At 53.4% G+C, this 17,154-nt stretch overlaps 1 protein-coding gene across 2 annotated transcripts in view; it reads left to right on the forward strand.

The window, feature by feature from the left end:
- The window catches only part of MAU2 (MAU2 sister chromatid cohesion factor), a 30,305-nt gene that overhangs the window by 9,038 nt on the left and 4,113 nt on the right, over nucleotides 1-17,154 (forward strand). Inside the window, exons 3-17 of one of the 2 annotated variants that reach the window (XM_047097427.1) lie at nucleotides 49-114; nucleotides 777-872; nucleotides 2,539-2,633; nucleotides 4,964-4,991; nucleotides 5,297-5,452; nucleotides 6,685-6,831; nucleotides 6,919-7,009; nucleotides 8,150-8,253; nucleotides 9,193-9,270; nucleotides 9,566-9,631; nucleotides 11,701-11,784; nucleotides 13,345-13,394; nucleotides 13,592-13,669; nucleotides 13,847-13,958; nucleotides 16,851-16,941. In XM_047097427.1, coding sequence (XP_046953383.1) covers nucleotides 49-114; nucleotides 777-872; nucleotides 2,539-2,633; nucleotides 4,964-4,991; nucleotides 5,297-5,452; nucleotides 6,685-6,831; nucleotides 6,919-7,009; nucleotides 8,150-8,253; nucleotides 9,193-9,270; nucleotides 9,566-9,631; nucleotides 11,701-11,784; nucleotides 13,345-13,394; nucleotides 13,592-13,669; nucleotides 13,847-13,958; nucleotides 16,851-16,941 — 1,342 coding nt within the window. Of the gene's footprint in view, nucleotides 1-48; nucleotides 115-776; nucleotides 873-2,538; nucleotides 2,634-4,963; nucleotides 4,992-5,296; nucleotides 5,453-6,684; nucleotides 6,832-6,918; nucleotides 7,010-8,149; nucleotides 8,254-9,192; nucleotides 9,271-9,565; nucleotides 9,632-11,700; nucleotides 11,788-13,344; nucleotides 13,395-13,591; nucleotides 13,670-13,846; nucleotides 13,959-16,850; nucleotides 16,942-17,154 lie in introns of both variants that reach the window. The other variant, XM_047097426.1, reaches the window with a different exon arrangement.

Raw genomic sequence — 17,154 nt, forward strand, 5'->3', positions numbered from 1 at the left:
AACTGACCAGTTTGCAGTGTCTCTCCTTCCTTAACTGGATGTTATTAGATCCAGCAGTTTGAAGATGTTAAGTTTGAAGCAGCAAGTCTTTTGTCCGAGCTGTACTGTCAAGAGGTAAGAACAAGGTTTCTGAAAGCAAAGTCACTTTCCCTGTAGTAAAGGCACAATAACAAACTGTGGCTCTCAGGAGTGGCCTCTCTGCTGGCTTTTAATACTTCCCATTACTTTTCTACCTCCGGTGCCCTGGCACAGAGCATCCATGAGTCGTCACCTGCTAACGAAAGGCAGCAAAATCTTTTTACCAAAGACTGTTGGAAAACAGCCTCGTTCCTAGGTTTAAGGTGATTAGTTCCCAACAAGTCCATATGCCTTCTTAACCTGGTTGTGATCTCAGGCATAGCTGAAAATCACCTTTCCTCACTTTGAGCAGTCACGTGGGAGGCTCCCTGGGCAGCAGGGACTACATATTTCACATCCCTGGCCCCTCTCTCTGGTTGTAGAACAGGAAAGATGGTAATTTGTCGTCTAATTTGACTGTTCGGGATTTTGGACTAAAGTTAGTTGAATGAGGAGTTATTTTAAGAGCAATGCAAAAACTTCCCAGCCAGTGAGTCCAATAAAATCTTTTCTTCTTTTAATAAAGTAAATTGGCAACCCACAGATCCTTTGGTGAGCGTGAACAGGAGTGGCCTTCTGGCGCCACAGCTGCTGCATAAGGAATCCAGCTTGCTTGCCGGCTTGTTTTTTCCTTCCCAAACTTGACTGTTTCCTTTCAGAATTCTGTAGACACAGCAAAGCCACTGTTGCGGAAAGCGATCCAGATCTCACAGCAGACTCCATACTGGCACTGCCGCCTGCTCTTCCAACTTGCTGTGAGTACCATGGACCCAGCCAAGAAGCATGGGGGCCCAGCAGGGGCTGTGACCTTGGGGCAGGTGTGCCCCAAGTACAAATAACAAACTCCAGGACACACAGACCCTCCTCAAGCTGCTGCACTGCATGGGTGGGGACACAGGGACATTTCTTTTACCTGCTAACCAGCCTCCGTCCTTGGCAGTACCCCCACCCCCAAACAGCCAGCACCTAAGGTGATGGTGGGAGTGTCCATCCCCCTGGGGGCTGACACAGGGCCTTGTCTTCGTGTTCCCCTCTCTCCTGGTGCTTCATTTGGCCTGTGTTCATTTAAATATGGGGAGGGGCGCCTGGATGGCTCAGTCGGTTAGGCATCCGACTCTTGGTTTTGGCTCAGGTCATAATCTTACGGATTCATGAGTTGGAGCCCCCCATTAGGCTCTGTGCTGGTGGCGTGGAGCCTGCTTGGGATTCTGTCTCTCCCTCTCTCTCTGTCCTTACTCCACTCACACTGTCTCTGTCTTTCTCAAAAATAAATAAACTTGGGGCGCCCGGGTGGCTCAGTCGGTTAAGCATCCGACTTCAGCTCAGGTCATGATCTCACACTCCATGAGTTCGAGCCCCGCGTTGGGCTCTGTGCTGACAGCTCAGAGCCTGGAGCCTGCTTCAGATTCTGTGTCTCCCTCTCTCTCTGTTCCTCCCCTGTTCATGCTCTGTCTCTCTCTGTCTCAAAAATAAATAAAAACATTAAAATAAATAAGTAAACTTTAAAGTTTTTTAAATAAAAATAAATTTGTTTGGGGAGCATTTCTTGCCAGTAGCCCACTGTGTTTTGTAAGGACTGAGCTGAGATTGCCACTTACCTATTGGGCAATGAATGCCTGAGTCAAGCCTGGGCTCCGTGTAGGTCCTCCCTTCATCTCCCCAGATATAGGTCGTCCCTGTATTCTGAGACACTCAATTGGTTGGGGGGCTTTCTAGGCTGGGCCTTCCTGGCTGCAGTGGAGGGGCCTGCCGGCTGGGGATCAAGATGAAGGACAGTAGGCTCTACTGTGAGGGACACCTCTTTTGTGGTGGGCTCTGCCCATACCTCCCCCTCATTGGCTGGATTCCAGTCTCTCCTGTCTCAGAACCTCCCTGCCCCCCAAGCTGCTCTCACCTACCCTTCATGACACAGCCCTGTCACCTGCCTGTACAGCCGGACTGTGAGTCACCTGAGTCATTGGGCACCACATGCATGTAGGAACCCAAGCTCTTGACCAAGGCCCTGCAAGTGTACCTTCCTTTGAACCTGTTAAAGCCTCTCTGTTTGAAACATCTATAGGCACTTAATACCTGAGGGAGTCCCTCCTTGCTTGGGGCTCCTCTGGCCACCTCCCTAGTGACTGCCCCCAAAGGCAATCTGCAAAGCACCCAGACACACTCACAAAGTCTTAAGGGTCTATGCCCATAAGTATTAACTGCTGGCTCTGTGAGCCGTTAAGCTTAAATGAGGTACACTGTAGGTGAAGTGGAGTTCTGTACCCAAAGCAATTAATGTGATGAGATAATTTGATTTAGCTCATAACTGACATTAAGACAATTTTGTTGGGGTGTGGGGAGGTTCAGTTGTAAGTCACCAACAGAGCACTGAGGTCAGGTAGTAGGTGCTATAAAGTAAGCGTCATTGCTCTCTCTCCTTTTTAGCAACTGCACACGCTTGAGAAGGACCTGGTGTCAGCCTGCGACCTCCTGGGCGTGGGGGCTGAGTATGCCCGAGTTGTGGGATCTGAGTATACACGGTAGGCACCCTCTATCCACACTCCTCTCCCCCTTGGAAACAGCTGGCTATCTTGTCCTGGACAGCAAAGAGAATTGGCATTCTGGCTCAAAAGAGGGATCACTTTGGTGCATAGTAAAAAAATGTGGCGATTAAAGCAGCACCAGACATCTCTTGCCCCATCGATTTATGAAGTTGGAGGGGAGAAGCTACTGACAAGGGGAGAGCAGCCCGCATTCTCAGTGCTTGCAAGAACGTAGTGTCTCTTAAAATAAAAAGCGTTCGTATGATGTGCTGGGCTGGCCCCTTTCTGGCACAGATGCAAGAGCAGTGCTCCCAGAAGATGATGTGCTTGGCAGTGCCTGTGGGCAGCCCCAGTGTCCCAGCTTTTAGATGTACAACAGGAGACAGAATGAGTGGACGTTCGTGTAAAAGAGGGGACGTAGGTTCATGTTACCCACAGAACTGCTTAGACCAAGGTCTGGAGACTGGTGCCTTGGGATCAGGGGTCAGAGGGCACTGGTGCTTCATTGTGTACCCTCCATGAAGGTGTCCGGTCTGTCTGCCTCTTTTCCTGTTGAAGAGAAGAGCCCTCTGCAGTAGACAGGCACAGACAACAGTGCTCTTATTCTGTTGTATGCATTGGGGTTCTGGAAAGTTAAGTTTCACAAGGCTGATCTTACCCCATGGAATTGTTGGGAAACAACTGTTCCCAACTCTATTCTTTGAGCTCTAGACTTGAAAGTGCCCGAGAGGAGCCACTCAGTTCCCCCTAGGCTGTCTTGGACTCTTGGCTACCCTGCCTTGAGATGGTGGCTGTCACATACCCTGGCCCCACACTCCTGGCCTTCCCTGCCCCCCTTGTGCTGTAGCTATCACTAGGTTCATGGTGACAGGCCCTACAGGGCATGGGGACAGCTGAACACTCTACATGTTCTCTCTAGAGTGTCTCCTTACAGGCTTCTGTGCCACTGTGGACAGGCGGCCTGGGTGGGTGACCTGGGTGTAGACCCTACAGTCTGCCTGCCATGAAGTAACAACAAGGAATGGTGTGGTGGCCTGGAGCATCGGCATCTGTTGTGCTATGTGATTGTGACCTCCCCACCTCAATCTCCTCACCCAGAAAATGGGAGGAATGGCACCTACTTGATGGGGTGTCAGTTGGAACACACGGGGATTCTGCCAAGACTGTCAGGAAGGAGACTTTGATATTGAACAAACTGGGGGCCTGGGGGCCTGTACGACCACAGGGATTCCTGAAAGCAGCAGCCCCTGCCTCACACTAGCATGCTGAGGCACCTTAGAGCTGAGTTTGAGGCCAGGCTGGCCCAGCTCCTTCCCCTGTTATTTTGGCTGTTCTCAACTTTTTAACAGCTTGGAGTACCTGATTAGCTCAGTGAGAAGAGCATGCAACTCTTGATCTTGGGGTTGTGAGTTCGAGCCCCACATTGGATAGAGAGATTACTTAAAAATAAAACCTTTAAAAATAATAAATATTTTTAAAAATTTTTTAATTTATCTTGAGAGAGAGAGACAGACAGAGCATGAGTGGGGAGGGGCAGCGAGAGAGGGAGAGAGAGAATCCCAAGCAGGTTCCACACTGCCAGCACAGAGCCCAACATGGGACTCGAACACACGAAGCCATGAGATCATGACCTGAGTCGAAACCAAGGGTCAGACACCTAACCAATTGAGCCACACAGGCGCCCCCAAAATAATAAATTTCTTAACATGCTCATTTTATAATTTTTACACTTATGATAGCAGTACACACATATTTAGAAAGTTACAAAAAGGTTTCAGTGTTGGCTATAGAAATCTCCTGGCCTCATTGCCCCCTGAGGGTTGAGACAGGGTGGTGAGGCTGCTGATGTGCCTGGGGCTTCCTGAGTTTATCTCTTTAACCCTCAGGAGAATCTGAAGGGTTCAGAAGAGGAAGTAGAGGCGTGGATTTGAGTTCAGGCACCTGAGCCTGTGTGCTTGCCCCCTGCCCAGTGCCATCCACTGACACAGAAGCCCTGTCTACACTATCAGCCAGGGTGAAATTATGGCAGACTTGCCATTCCATACTCTGCTCCTCCACACTTTCTGAGCACCTGTTTATGCCTTCTGGGCTTTTGAGCCTCATGAACATCTAAACCAGGCAAAAATAGTAAAGAAAGATCAAATAGGGTAAAATAGAACAGTTGTAAATAAAACACATCTCACTGGGGCTGGAGACCACCAGGGACTGCTGTCATCCACTTAATTATCCCCAGAAGTGGCACATTAGGTCCCCATGAACATTGGGGTGGCACAGTCGTCCCAGGAGATGCCAGGGCCCCACAGACTGACTCACCCTCTCTTTTCCAGGGCATTGTTCCTGCTCAGCAAAGGGATGGTAAGTCAAGGCTGGGTGGAGTGGGGCTGGTTGGAGGACATGAAGCCAGGCCCTGCTCACTTGCCATGGTGCAGCCCCTCTTGGGGGCCCAGACCCTCATGTACAGCGGGCTGCAGCAAGGCCGAGGCCCCTGGTGCCCCTGCTGGGTTCAGAAGTGAAACTCAGATTCCAGGTTGTGGGATTTGTGCTAAGGAAGGGGCAGCCTGGGTTTGTTTTGTGCCCTCTTTGTGGTGCTGGTGGTCCCCTGGAGGGGGGCAGCCCTGTGCACCAAGGGGTGCTCCCACCACCTGCGTCTCCCTCCCCAGCTGCTGCTGATGGAGCGCAAGTTGCAGGAAGTCCACCCGCTGCTGACCCTCTGTGGACAGATAGTTGAGAACTGGCAGGGGAACCCCATCCAGAAGGAGTCTCTGCGTGTCTTCTTCCTAGTGCTCCAGGTGACCCACTATTTGGATGCTGGGCAGGTACGTAGTGCCTCCCGTGTGAGGGCTGATGGGGATTGAGCAGGCTGTGAGTAGGCTTCCTGCCAAGATGTCACCTCTGTGGTTGCATCCTGTCACTAGCCACACAACATGGCTGTCATTGAGAGCTCAGCTTCTGCTCCACACCTTGTCATGGTCTGGCACAAGTGCTTTGTCCCTGTGAGCAGAGGGCACTCCGAAAATGGGAGTCTCCTGTTCCCAGCATAATGGCAAGAGTATTTGTGGCGCACACGTCCACTCAGTGCATGGACAGTCGAAGGCATCTAAGGGCAGTTTGGGAATCCATGAGAATAAACTGAGGATTCTGGCATGGTGCCTGGCACACAGCGGGTGCTCAAGCAGTGTCTGTCCACACCCCACCCCCTGCCCCAGCTGGTGACGGCTTTAGGCCATTCAAGTAGGGACTGACAGGATCAGCTGTAATTCTCGTGTGGTCGAGGAGCAACTGCATTTGTGCATGGGTGAACGTCTCAGCCTTTTGGGGGTGCTACTCCATCTTCCCCACCCTGTCCTAGTGACCAACCACAGTCAGGACCTCTCTGGTGTCCTGGGAGGCCGCAGGTGGAGCCTAGTGGCTGTGAAGGCCCCAGAAAGTGCCTAGTAGGTGTCTCATTGGTGAAGGGCTTCCTTTGTTCTCCCTCTTGCACCCAGCTGTGCCTGTTGAGCCAAGCACCACACTCAACACGTAGAAACACAGAGCAGACACTCATGGGGTGTTGATGGCTGTGTAAATGGCCTGTGGGGGCCTTGGGACAGGGCTTCCCTGTGCAGAGAGGCCAGTCTGTACAAACCATGGCATCTGCAGGACTCCCAGGTAGCCACTTCCCACCCCCTGGGATAACCAGCTGCCCCAGCCCTGTCCTTCTCTCCTGGGGTTACTACAGGAAAGAAGAAACGTGATTTGAACACGGTCTTTGGACAGACTTCTCACAGGACTTGGTATTGGGCCCAGCACCGAGTGGTGGCCAAGCCTTAGTCCCATAGATGACCTACCTGGTCCTACCATGCTCCCTGAGAGCTGGCTGACCAATCTGGGGGTGGGCTTCCTGCAAGTAGTGAGCATAGCAGGGGCTCCTAGAAGGAGGGGGCTAAAAAGTTGCTGGACAGGCAAGACCTGGTTAGCCGCCACTGTGGGAGCCTTGTGTCCTGAGGGGCCTGGCACCTGGTGGGAGTGGGCAGGCACTCAGGCATGTGGTGCCACTCCCCTGCTCCAGGTGAAGAGTGTGAAGCCGTGCCTGAAGCAGCTGCAGCAGTGCATCCAGACCATCTCCACGCTGCACGACGATGAGATCCTGCCTAGCAACCCTGCTGACCTCTTCCACTGGCTGCCCAAGGAGCACATGTGTGTGCTCGTCTACCTGGTGAGTCTCTAGAGGCCTGGGGCCAGGGTGGCTGGGGGTGGTGAGGAGAGGGTCACAGTGACCGCTGCTGTCTGGTCTTGTTGCCAGGTGACCGTGATGCACTCCATGCAGGCCGGCTACCTGGAGAAGGCACAGAAATACACAGACAAAGCTCTCATGCAACTGGAGAAGCTCAAGAGTAAGTCTCAGTGGGGCTGTGTTCCATTGGCAGGTTGCATAGCCACAGCGCCCCCTGGTGGGTGGCACGAGTGCCACCTCTTATGCTGGCCTGAAGAATCCAGAATGACAGCAGTGCTGAGCAGTCACCATGAGTCCCTGCCCCATGGGTCTTGTTAACCCAGTAGGAAGATGGGGGCAGTCTGGGATAGGGGCAGAGCAGGCCAAGCCTGGGCTTGATCCTTATTCTGTGGCCAGGAGGGGTCTTGTACTATCTCTGTCCTATCCCCCCACTGCTTAAGATGAGTGTGAGGGTTAGTGGGTCCCCATCAGAGCCTGTTAGGAGTCGGCGGCTGCTTTTGTTATCTGTGCTCAGTGTTGTGACTGAGGATCACACTTGGTGAGACTGGGATGGGAGCTTCAATCTCACTGACCAATAGCAGGCCCTCTAGAGGTCTTGGGTTCTGCCTGGATGCTCAACTAATCCATCTCGTGGGACCCAGGGTCCTGTGACTAGTAGAATCTGAGAGCTGCATGTGTCCATGGCTGGCTCAGCACCCCTATTAATCTGTTCATTTGCTTCCTGTGCCCTCATAAGTGCCACTGGGGGAGGAGCCTTCAAGACTGTAGAATCAAAACCCACAAAAATGGCAGTTCTTTCCCTCCAGATGAGTTGGGAAAGGGCTGTGGGTGCTGTCTGGTTCCAGTATGAGGGCAGCCTCTCAAGGAAGCCAATAGCTGGGTTCCCTCACTGCTGCCTGAGGCCTTTCTTTTTGCACACTTTCAATCTCCTGGCCTACAACATTTCTAGAACCATTGTGTCCAGAGTGCTCTTGAGCACTCCCCTAGGTCAGAGTAGAGTGAGGATGGAAGACCAGTCTCTTAGGATTTCTTATTCTTAGAACACTCTGATCACTAAAACCTGGCTCTGAGCCTGTCTCCCCACCTGGAGAAGGAGACAGGTGCAGTGGGCACCAAGTGAGGTGACAGAGCTGGTGCTGAGCTGGTGCCCAGCAGAGCAGATGGGCTCAGACCTGGGTTGCCACAGGGCCAGTGTGGTGCGAGGTGGAGGGTGTGAAGTCCCCAGGAGGCTCTGTGTCAGTCTCCTGGGGTCTCTTCTCTAGCTGTACCTTGAGTGCTCACCCTCACTTCTCACCCCCAGTGCTTGACTGCAGCCCTATCCTGTCCTCCTTCCAAGTGATCCTGCTCGAGCACATCATCATGTGCAGGCTTGTCACGGGACACAAGGCTACTGCACTGCAGGAGGTAATGCCACCAGAGGCCACGCACACGGGTGGGAAAACTGGGAGTTCGCCACGTCTCAGAAGTCGTCACTTGGGAGAATGTAAATTTGCCCAATGTGTGTCAACAGAATATCCAGGCTTGTTTCACTATAATTTGTTAGTTCATGACCCTGATGGACACAACTAATCAGAGAATATGATACAGAAGTCAAAGGTTCTGGGTACCTGGGTAGCTCAGCTGGTTGAGCCGTCAGACTCTTGATCTCAGCTCAGGGATGTGAGTTCAAGCCGCACACTGGGCTCCGCGCTGGGCATGAAGCCTACTTAGAGAGAGGGGCACCTGGGTTGTGGCTCAGTTAGTTAAGGGTCCGACTTCGGCTCAGGTCACAATCTTGCAGTTTGTGAGTTCGAGCCCTGTGTTGGGCTCTGTGCTGACAGCACAGAGCCTGGAACTTGCTCCAGATTCTGTGTCTCCCTCTCTCTCTGCCCCTCCCCTACTCTCTCCCACTCTCTCTCAGAAATAAACAAGAAAAATTTTAAAAAAGAGAGAGAGAAATCACTAGTCCTTTCTCTAAAAGCAGGCATGCCCAGGGAACACGGGGTCTGAGAATTTGGGGTCCCCTGACGGTGATCCTAACACTCCTCCTGCCCTGATCCATAATCTCTGATGCTCATCTTCCTGAGAGGAAGCAGGTGCCCTGAGTAGGTAAGGGTGCTGTATGGCTGAGACACATGGCAGAAAGAGGAAGAGGTGGTGGTGATGGACAAGGGTCACCATTCTCGAGGAGGTTGGGCCTGCACTTGGCCCTCACAACAGACACCTTTGCTGGGACTTTGTGCCCAGATTAGAGAAGGTAGGATGTGGGCACACCTGTCGGCTTCGAGGGTCTCCCAAATGCTGCTGGGACACCAGGTCCTGTGTTACAGGCCGTGTGACGTTGAGCATGCTCTTTCCCGACAGATCTCCCAGGTCTGCCAGCTGTGTCAGCAGTCCCCCCGGCTCTTCTCCAACCACGCCGCACAGCTGCACACGCTGCTGGTGAGTGCACCAGGCTGCCTGCCCCCAGCCCCATTCCAGTTGGTGATCCCGTGACTGCCGCCCCACACAGCATCCAGAAGATTTCCGGCGGGCTTCTTTCTGACCAGCATCTTAAGTCTGAGTTGACCTAGGTCCTGGGAGGAGGGAATAATTGAGCATGCCATCTTTCTGCCTCTTTGCTGGAATGAAGCTCAGATGTAGCTGGCTCAGTCGTCACTTACCAGGCTCCTGTGGGTTTAGTTGTGCAGCCCTGGGGAAACTGTGGCTTCAGGGCCTCAATGCCTTCTTCTTCCAGGGCCTGTACTGTGTCTCTGTCAACTGCATGGACAATGCAGAAGCCCAGTTCACCACAGCCCTGCGGGTAAGGTGCCGGCCCTCACTCCATGGGGCGGGCGGTGCTTCTCAGTGAGGAGTCGGGTGTGGTCGGTGATGAGGACATCCTCTGCATGAAACCGTGCCCAGTGGGCCACTCTACAGCATGCAGCTTGATGCGGGTCATGACAGTGACGGGCCGGGGCTTTCCGTGGCAGGATCTGTGCTACTCAGATGGATCAGGGCCGGCACTGGCAGCACAGTATGACAGGAGATAACTGTGGGCAAGGAGGCTTCTGGCTAGCCTTGGGTGGGGCTTCCCCAACTAACCTGGAGGGCAGCCACCAGGGAGAGCCCAGAGCCCACTGGTACCGTGGCCTGTGCAGCCTCTTTCACTCCTGATTCCCAGCCTTCCTGATATCCTGCCAGGTTGGTGTTGGCTCCTGTCACAGCTGAAAATGCAGAGTCACTTGGCAGGGTTCAGGGGATCCCTGGAGCCACCCCAACAGCAGTCCCGGGACACAAAGCTGGGTCTGCCCTCACCCTACAGCAGCCTGGTTGCACTGGGAGCAGAGGATACCTCGTGCTGCAGGTCACAAGGGAGCTCCGCTGGGGCGATGTTCTCGCCTCTGACAGGTCCCGCTGTGCCCTGGGAAAAAGCTGGTGCCACGTCCTCCTTCAGAGACAGCCCCCCGCCAACCCCCAGGTCCGGGAGTTGATAGCACAGTGCCAGGCCTCAGTCTGCCTGCCTTATTCCAGGACCAGATAAGCACATCCCCACCTTGGCCTCTATGTCCTCACAGGAAAAGGAGGCTAGCAACACCTTCCTCCCAGGGGACCGAGGAAGCCCCAAGCAGAGATGTTGGGACGTGGGGGTGGCTGTGTGACTCGGGTAAAGTTGCTGGGGGTGCTGCGTGCGCCCTGTCAGATGGGGAGCGCTGCTCTGTCCCTTGTGCCAGTCTCTTTGCTCCTGGGGTTGGGCTCGGCAGCATTGCTGCTCCTCTGAGATGCTCTGTGTGGCTGTGGATGCCGCCACCCCCACTGCTTGTCTTAGCAATGTTTAGGAGCCTCTGGCTGCATGCCAGAGTGTGAGAGTAGATGTGGTGTCCGCTCCCAAGGCCTTCTGGGCCTTTCCATCTATGCCCACTCCTCTGGGCCCTGGTCAGCTTGTACTGCAGTACCAAGACACCGCCACACAGCGCCCTGTGTTGCCTGCAGTTATCCCACGGCCCCATGAAGTTCTCTCCACCTCTCCCTCCCCATCTTACTTCCCACAAGTGGCTGCTGCTGCTTTGATAGTTTGTGCCTCAGGGAGTCCGCGTGGCTCTCCTACAGGCCACGTGGGAAGTGGTGCAGCCAGGATACACGCTCAAACCCCCTGGCCCCAGACACGTGCTCTTCCTGTGGTCCTACAACAAACAAACCAGAGCGTCTTTGCTCATATCAGAAGACCTTCTGGGCCTCCTTGGCACATGCTGGGGTCCTGTGGGTGGGATCTGCATTTCCCAGGCATCCTCAGCCTCTTGCACAGCTGTGCTTTCTCAGCCCCGCTGGGAACCAGGATCTGGGTAACACTCGGGTCGCTCAGATTGATCCCTCTTTTGACCATTTTTATTTCCCAAGAAGAGCTGGGATCAACGGTCATCTACTACCAGCCATCAGCAGCATCTCTGGTCTCTGACAGTCTCAGCTACCTTCCTGGCATGTCCTCCCCAGGACCAGCAAGTGCTTCTGCTGTGTCAGCCCACACTGGAGTCCCAGGGGTCACTGGCTGTAGTGTGGAAGGAGGGGTTGTCCAGGTCTCAGACCTAAGAAACAAGCAGAAAATGGACTAAAGTGCAGTGTGTTCTCAGGGCAGGATCAGGGGTGGCTGGTTTTCCTTTGTTTCCTGAATTTCTTATAATGTGGATGACAGTTTGATAGTGGAAAGAACTAACAGCTATATGCTCCTGGGGTTTAGGAGGCAGGCAAGGGGGGGTAAGCCTGAAATGAAAGGAATAAAGTGATTCTAGATTAGTTGCTGTGGAGCACTTGGGTGGCTCCTGTGCCACTGAGTGGCCCTCGTGTGATGTGGCTTTGCCCAGCCTGGCCCTCTAATGCCTATGTGTCCTGTCCTAGCTCACCAACCACCAGGAGCTGTGGGCCTTCATCGTGACCAATCTGGCGAGTGTGTATATACGGGAAGGAAATAGACACCAAGAGGTAGTAGGTGACATGCTTCATGTTTGGTATCTTTTCAGCTCTTATCCGGGGGTGGTGGGGTTGAGGTTGTCCTGGGCACCAGCAGATCTCAGCAACCCCAGCGTTTCCACTCTTCAGCAAGCATCACACTTGTGTCCCCCACAGAGTTGCAAGTGTGGCTGGGGCAGGCCAGGTCTAGGACAGGAACGTTTCCTAGGTAAATAACACTTCTCCGTGTTAAAAATGAGCCAAATTTGAGGTCCCTGAGTGGCTCAGTTGGTTGAGCGTCTGACTTTGGCTCAGGTCACGATCTTACAGTTGGTGGGTTTGAGCCCCGCGTCAGGCTCTGTGCTGATAGCTCAGAGCCTGGAGCCTGCTTTGGACTCTGTGTCTCCTTCTCTGCCCTTCCCCTACACATACTCTGTCTCTCAAAAATGAATAAATGTTAAAAAAAAATTTTTTTTAATGAGCCAAACTTTATTGAGCCCCACAGAAGAAAACCAGTTTATTCTACCTGAGCTGTCTGTTCTAGAATGTCAGTGAGGCCTCATGGCTTACTTCCAAGGAGCAGTAGCTCAGGCAGGCAGTCCTCTGCACTGTGCTCCGAGGTTATCCTAATGACCCAGCCTCCTGAGGGGTAGGGGATCCCAGGGCTTGTCCTCACAGGAGAGGTGCCCTCACCAGGTTCCCCCTGCAACCCTTAGCCCTGGGATTCCCCCCTCAGCCCTAGGGTCACTGCCTCCCCTCCTAGCTCTGGCATCCTGCCTCCAGAGTATCTCAGATTTAGTTACTTTTCTACCTTCATGGTTTTCATTTTATCTCTTGTTTATAAAAAGTTTAGCTGACCTCCCAGCTTCTGGGTTAGTTTGGATGCTTTGGGCTGCAGGGAGCAGAGAAAGCCCAGACTTCTCACTCCAGCAGTGAGGAAGCAATGGGCAGGGTCATCATAGGGCCAGGAGTGGCCTCCATGGGTCACACTTGGTGACCCATGGAGGATCTTTGCCCTCTCAGTGTCTGCCTCTTGGAGGTGCTATGGGGACACTGGGAGCAGCTTCAGCCCACTTTGACCCTTGTCCTCTCAGCAGCCAGAGAGGACCTAAGAAGTCAGTCACGTGGCTGCCTATCAGAGCCTCCCAGGATCCCTGCATCTCCAGATAAAGCCTACCCCCAACCCACAAGACCCATGTGGGCTGATATTACCACCTCGCTCCTCCACGCAGGGCCCCTCTGACCATACAGAGGCTGAGACTAAGCAGCTGCCCTGACTCCCCCGCGCCCCCCCCCCCCCGTCCCCTTCATCTGACACAGGGCAGGTTGAGGGTGTGAGGACCCCAGTCCTTCACACTGGAGGCCATGATTCCTGTCGGGTAGGGGGGTGAGGAAGTAGACAGCTCTGTACAGTCTCCTACAGTGCCCTCATCTGTCCTTGTAGGTCCTGACCCCTCCCCTCACTCAGGCATGGGATTTGGGGTGAAGTTTGGGTTGGGAAGATGCAAGCAGCCCTAGTCAATTTAGTGGATGTTTGAGGCTGAATTTTCTCATGTTTATGCAAGATGATTCTAACTGACGTTTCCACCACAGCTGTACAGTTTGTTGGAGAGGATCAATCCGGACCATAGCTTCCCTGTCAGGTAGGAAGGCCCAGTGCTGAGTGCCCATTGACCTATTGTCTTATATTTTCTCTGCTCTTGAAGTGGTGCCAGTGCTGGGGGGGCCCCAACTGCCCTGTGTATCTGTACCTCTCTCCCCACCCTCTTCCCACTCCCCTTCGTAAACCTGCTGCACTCACAAAAATCCCACCGAAGTGTCACCTGCTCTCTCCCATCAGCTCACACTGCCTCCGAGCAGCAGCTTTCTATGTGCGAGGGCTCTTCTCCTTCTTCCAGGGACGCTACAATGAGGCCAAGTGAGTACCGGGAGAGGACCGGTTGCCCCACGCCCTTCTGTGTTGCTCCCTGACAGTATGTGCCCAAGGCCCTCTGTCCCTAAGAAAGGTGGGCTCTGCTCAGGGCCTTGGGGCTGCTGCTGCCTTTTCCTACCGATGAGGCATCCCCGTGGGGCTTTAGCATCTGTTTTTGCATAGGCGATTTCTTCGAGAAACTCTGAAGATGTCCAACGCAGAGGACCTGAACCGGCTCACAGCCTGCTCCCTGGTGCTTCTGGGCCACATCTTCTATGTGTTGGGGAACCACAGAGTGAGTGTCCGGGGCTGGGCCAAGAGGCTGGGGGCCGGCACGGTGCTTACGGACTACCACCCAGCAGCACTTTGCATCCTGTGCTCCTCCATGATTTTATCTCAGTAACCCGCCCACTCCCCACTGCTCCACGAGGCTCTGTGAAGGAAGGGGCACCTTGGCACCATGGGAAGCAGGGCTGGGGGAGCTTTGGATCCCTGAAAGGTGGGTCTGTGAGACAGATGTGCCCAGTGCCATATGCAGGCAGTGGTTAAGCAGAGGCAGTGGTTAGTCAGAGCCCTATGGGCTGTCCAGAGCTGGCAGGGCTGAGGGCACATTTCCCTTCTGTATGGTAATACCTGGGGGTGGACATCTCAGCCAGATACCTTAGGCTCCATTTTGCCTAGGGCACCCCATGTTTTCATTCTTACCTAGAATGGCCTCCTGGGGACTGGTCCCCAGTGGGATCAGCCAACTCTAAGTGTCTGAGTCAGATGGAGTATCTGGGGTGTACATCGTCACTTCCTCTTACCTGTAGACCTCATGGGGCGATTAGTTTTTTTAAGATAGTATTTGTTCATGTCATCTAACGTGACCTGTTCGTGATAGAAAGTCTGAGAAGCAAAGAAGGAAGTGATTGCATGTCTTCTGTGTTCTAGCTGTTTCCAGCTGCCTCTGCCTACGCATATGTTTTGTTTTTTAGGCTGTTTCATAATTTAATATCTTGTCTTTTTCTGTACCATTGGGTGGGAGTTTTCTTCGCGGCCACAAGAATTTTGAAGCAGCATCTGCTTCGTAGTTTAGTTAGCCTCACTTTAGCTAACACAGGGTATGTGTCTTGGCCCATAGGGGTTCCTCTGATCAAACCCTAGAGCTCCCTAAGAATGAGCATTTTTAACAACCTTGGCCCATCCCACTCCCCACAATCGTATGACAAGCACTTGCTGTGGCCCTGCAGCTCAGGTCCTGGTGGCCATGGCCTGAACACTGGGGACGTCACCACCTCCAAAGGAAGAGAACAAGCTTTGGGTTCTCCCTTCAGAGTGCAACTCTGCTCCATCTTGAATACCCTGTCCGCCTATTCCTCAGCCTCTGAGCACACAGAACAGTGGCTTGGTGTGTGTTTAGGGGCCACGTGGGGAACAAGTTCAACATGAGGCACTGCTGAGTGTGGGCTGCCCACCTCATGTCTCAGTGTGGTGATTACCCCGGTGTGTGATTACCCCGTTTTCCAGATGGGGAGATTAAGGTCACACAGTCCCAAACTGCAGACCCAGGCTTAGAACCAGACCTCACTGGCTCTCATTTGTCTAGAAGTCTCCAGAAGCCACCTTGAATGGGGCAGGGTAAGCAAAGCAGCTTTTCAGCTGCAGCTCTGGTTCATGTTTGGGGCAATCCTGGGGCATCTTATACAACTTTTTTAGGAGCCTCCGCTGCTCCCTGTGTGTCTGGGCCTATGTGGAGTGACATGGGACCCCCAAGGACCCTTAGACCCAAGCCTGGCTTCAAGTGGTTCCAGGTCTGGAAGGAGACACACCCAGACACAGCCAACTCTACCTGGGCCTGCCAGCCTAGAGTGTCCACAAGCATCATGAGTTCGTGAGCAGCTTCACACAGAGTACCTGTCAGAATCACACATTTTCATACCAGATTCTGTGGGGCCACAAGCTGACATGGGGGAGCTTGCCCAGGAGAGCCAACGGGTACTCTCCTTCTGGCAGCTTCCAAACAGAGGCCCAACCCCAGGCCTAAAGGAATACAGTAGTTTTTTTGTCTTCTGTTGTGCATTCTGAGGTCTTAGAAGGACTTCATTCAGTTTTGAAAAGCTTTGAGACCCACCTGAACTTCATCTTTGAGGTACCAACCATGGGACAGTGTGAAGTCATTGGGCTTTTGTGTCTGTAAGGAGGCGTGTCTCACCCGATCATGTCTGTGCTGAAGCTAGGCTTCAGGAGTTGCTTTTGATGATTTGTAGGTCTCTTGGCTATATGGCAACTGTCTGTCAGCAGCTGTTAGGTAGGGAGTTCTCCCATGTCACCTTGAATCCAGCATTCAGGCCAGCAGAGCTTGTGGTCCCTAGGCTGAGGGGGGTCAGAGCAGTGGTACCAGTCATCCTGGGGTCAGGTATGGGTGTTTATGGCCCCCTGTCCACTCTCAGCACATGCTGGGCATTGAGGGGGGCGGGGGTGGTGTTGTACAGCCACTCAGTCAGAGTTGGAGAGTTAACATACCCTGGTGTCCCACAGCCCCGCGTGTCAGGTAGCCTCCCACAAGAGTGGACTTGTATGTAGCAGAGAAACCTCCCTTCCTTTATCCTTTCGGTCCTCATCACTCCCGCCAGAGCAGACTGCTTCCTCCTCCCATGCCCTGGGACCTCTGAATGTGCATTTCTAGTCGGCTCCTGATCTGGGTCCAGAGCTGACTGCTGCCAGTGCCTTTTGTTCTAGTGAGAAAGACAAAAGCATGTAGATTTGTCCATAGTCAACAGTGCCCCAGTGAGGAAGTAGATGCAGAGTTGAAGAGTGAGGGCAGTTTATTTTTTCCTGAGGTGTTGAAGAGTACTTCATTCTCGGTTAGTTGAGTGTCCAACTCTTGATTGTGACTCACGTCGTGATCCCAGGGTTGTGGGATTGAGCCCTGCCTTGGACTATGCGCTGAGCATGGCACCTGCTTGAGATTGCCCCTCTGCCCTTCTTCCCTTTCTCTCTCTCTCTGAAAAAAAAAAAAAAAAAGAAGAAGAAGAAGAGTACTCCAGAGGTCACTTGAAATGGGCCCTGAAGTAGGAGTAGGAGCTTACTTGCCAGTCAGCAGGAAGAGGGCACAGCCTGGGCTGGGGGTGATGGGTGGGTCCTAGGCTGTCCTTGCTGCCGGCCCCAGCCCCCACTCCCTTCCCTGGTTGCTCTTGATCAACAGGAGAGTAACAACATGGTGGTGCCTGCCATGCAGCTGGCTAGCAAGATCCCAGACATGTCCGTGCAGCTGTGGTCATCAGCCCTGCTGAGAGGTGAGTACAACAGCCAGCCCTTCCCAGAGATCAGGGCCACTGGGGAGAGCCCAAGCCTAGAAGATACCGGGTAAGCCCTGTTTAGCTTCTGCTTAGACTGGGTCTCTACAGGGCACAGCCCCAATTCCAGCATATGCTCAGGCTCCACAGGAGATCCTGTTTGGGGGCAGCAGGCACTGGGCTCAACACAGGATCGGTTCAGTCTCTCCATAA

Source organism: Lynx rufus, unplaced genomic scaffold, assembly GCF_022079265.1.
Source record: "Lynx rufus isolate CCGP_SWC_20201006 ecotype Redwood Valley unplaced genomic scaffold, mLynRuf1.p SCAF_4, whole genome shotgun sequence".
In the NCBI taxonomy this organism is placed as follows: Eukaryota; Metazoa; Chordata; class Mammalia; order Carnivora; family Felidae; genus Lynx; species Lynx rufus.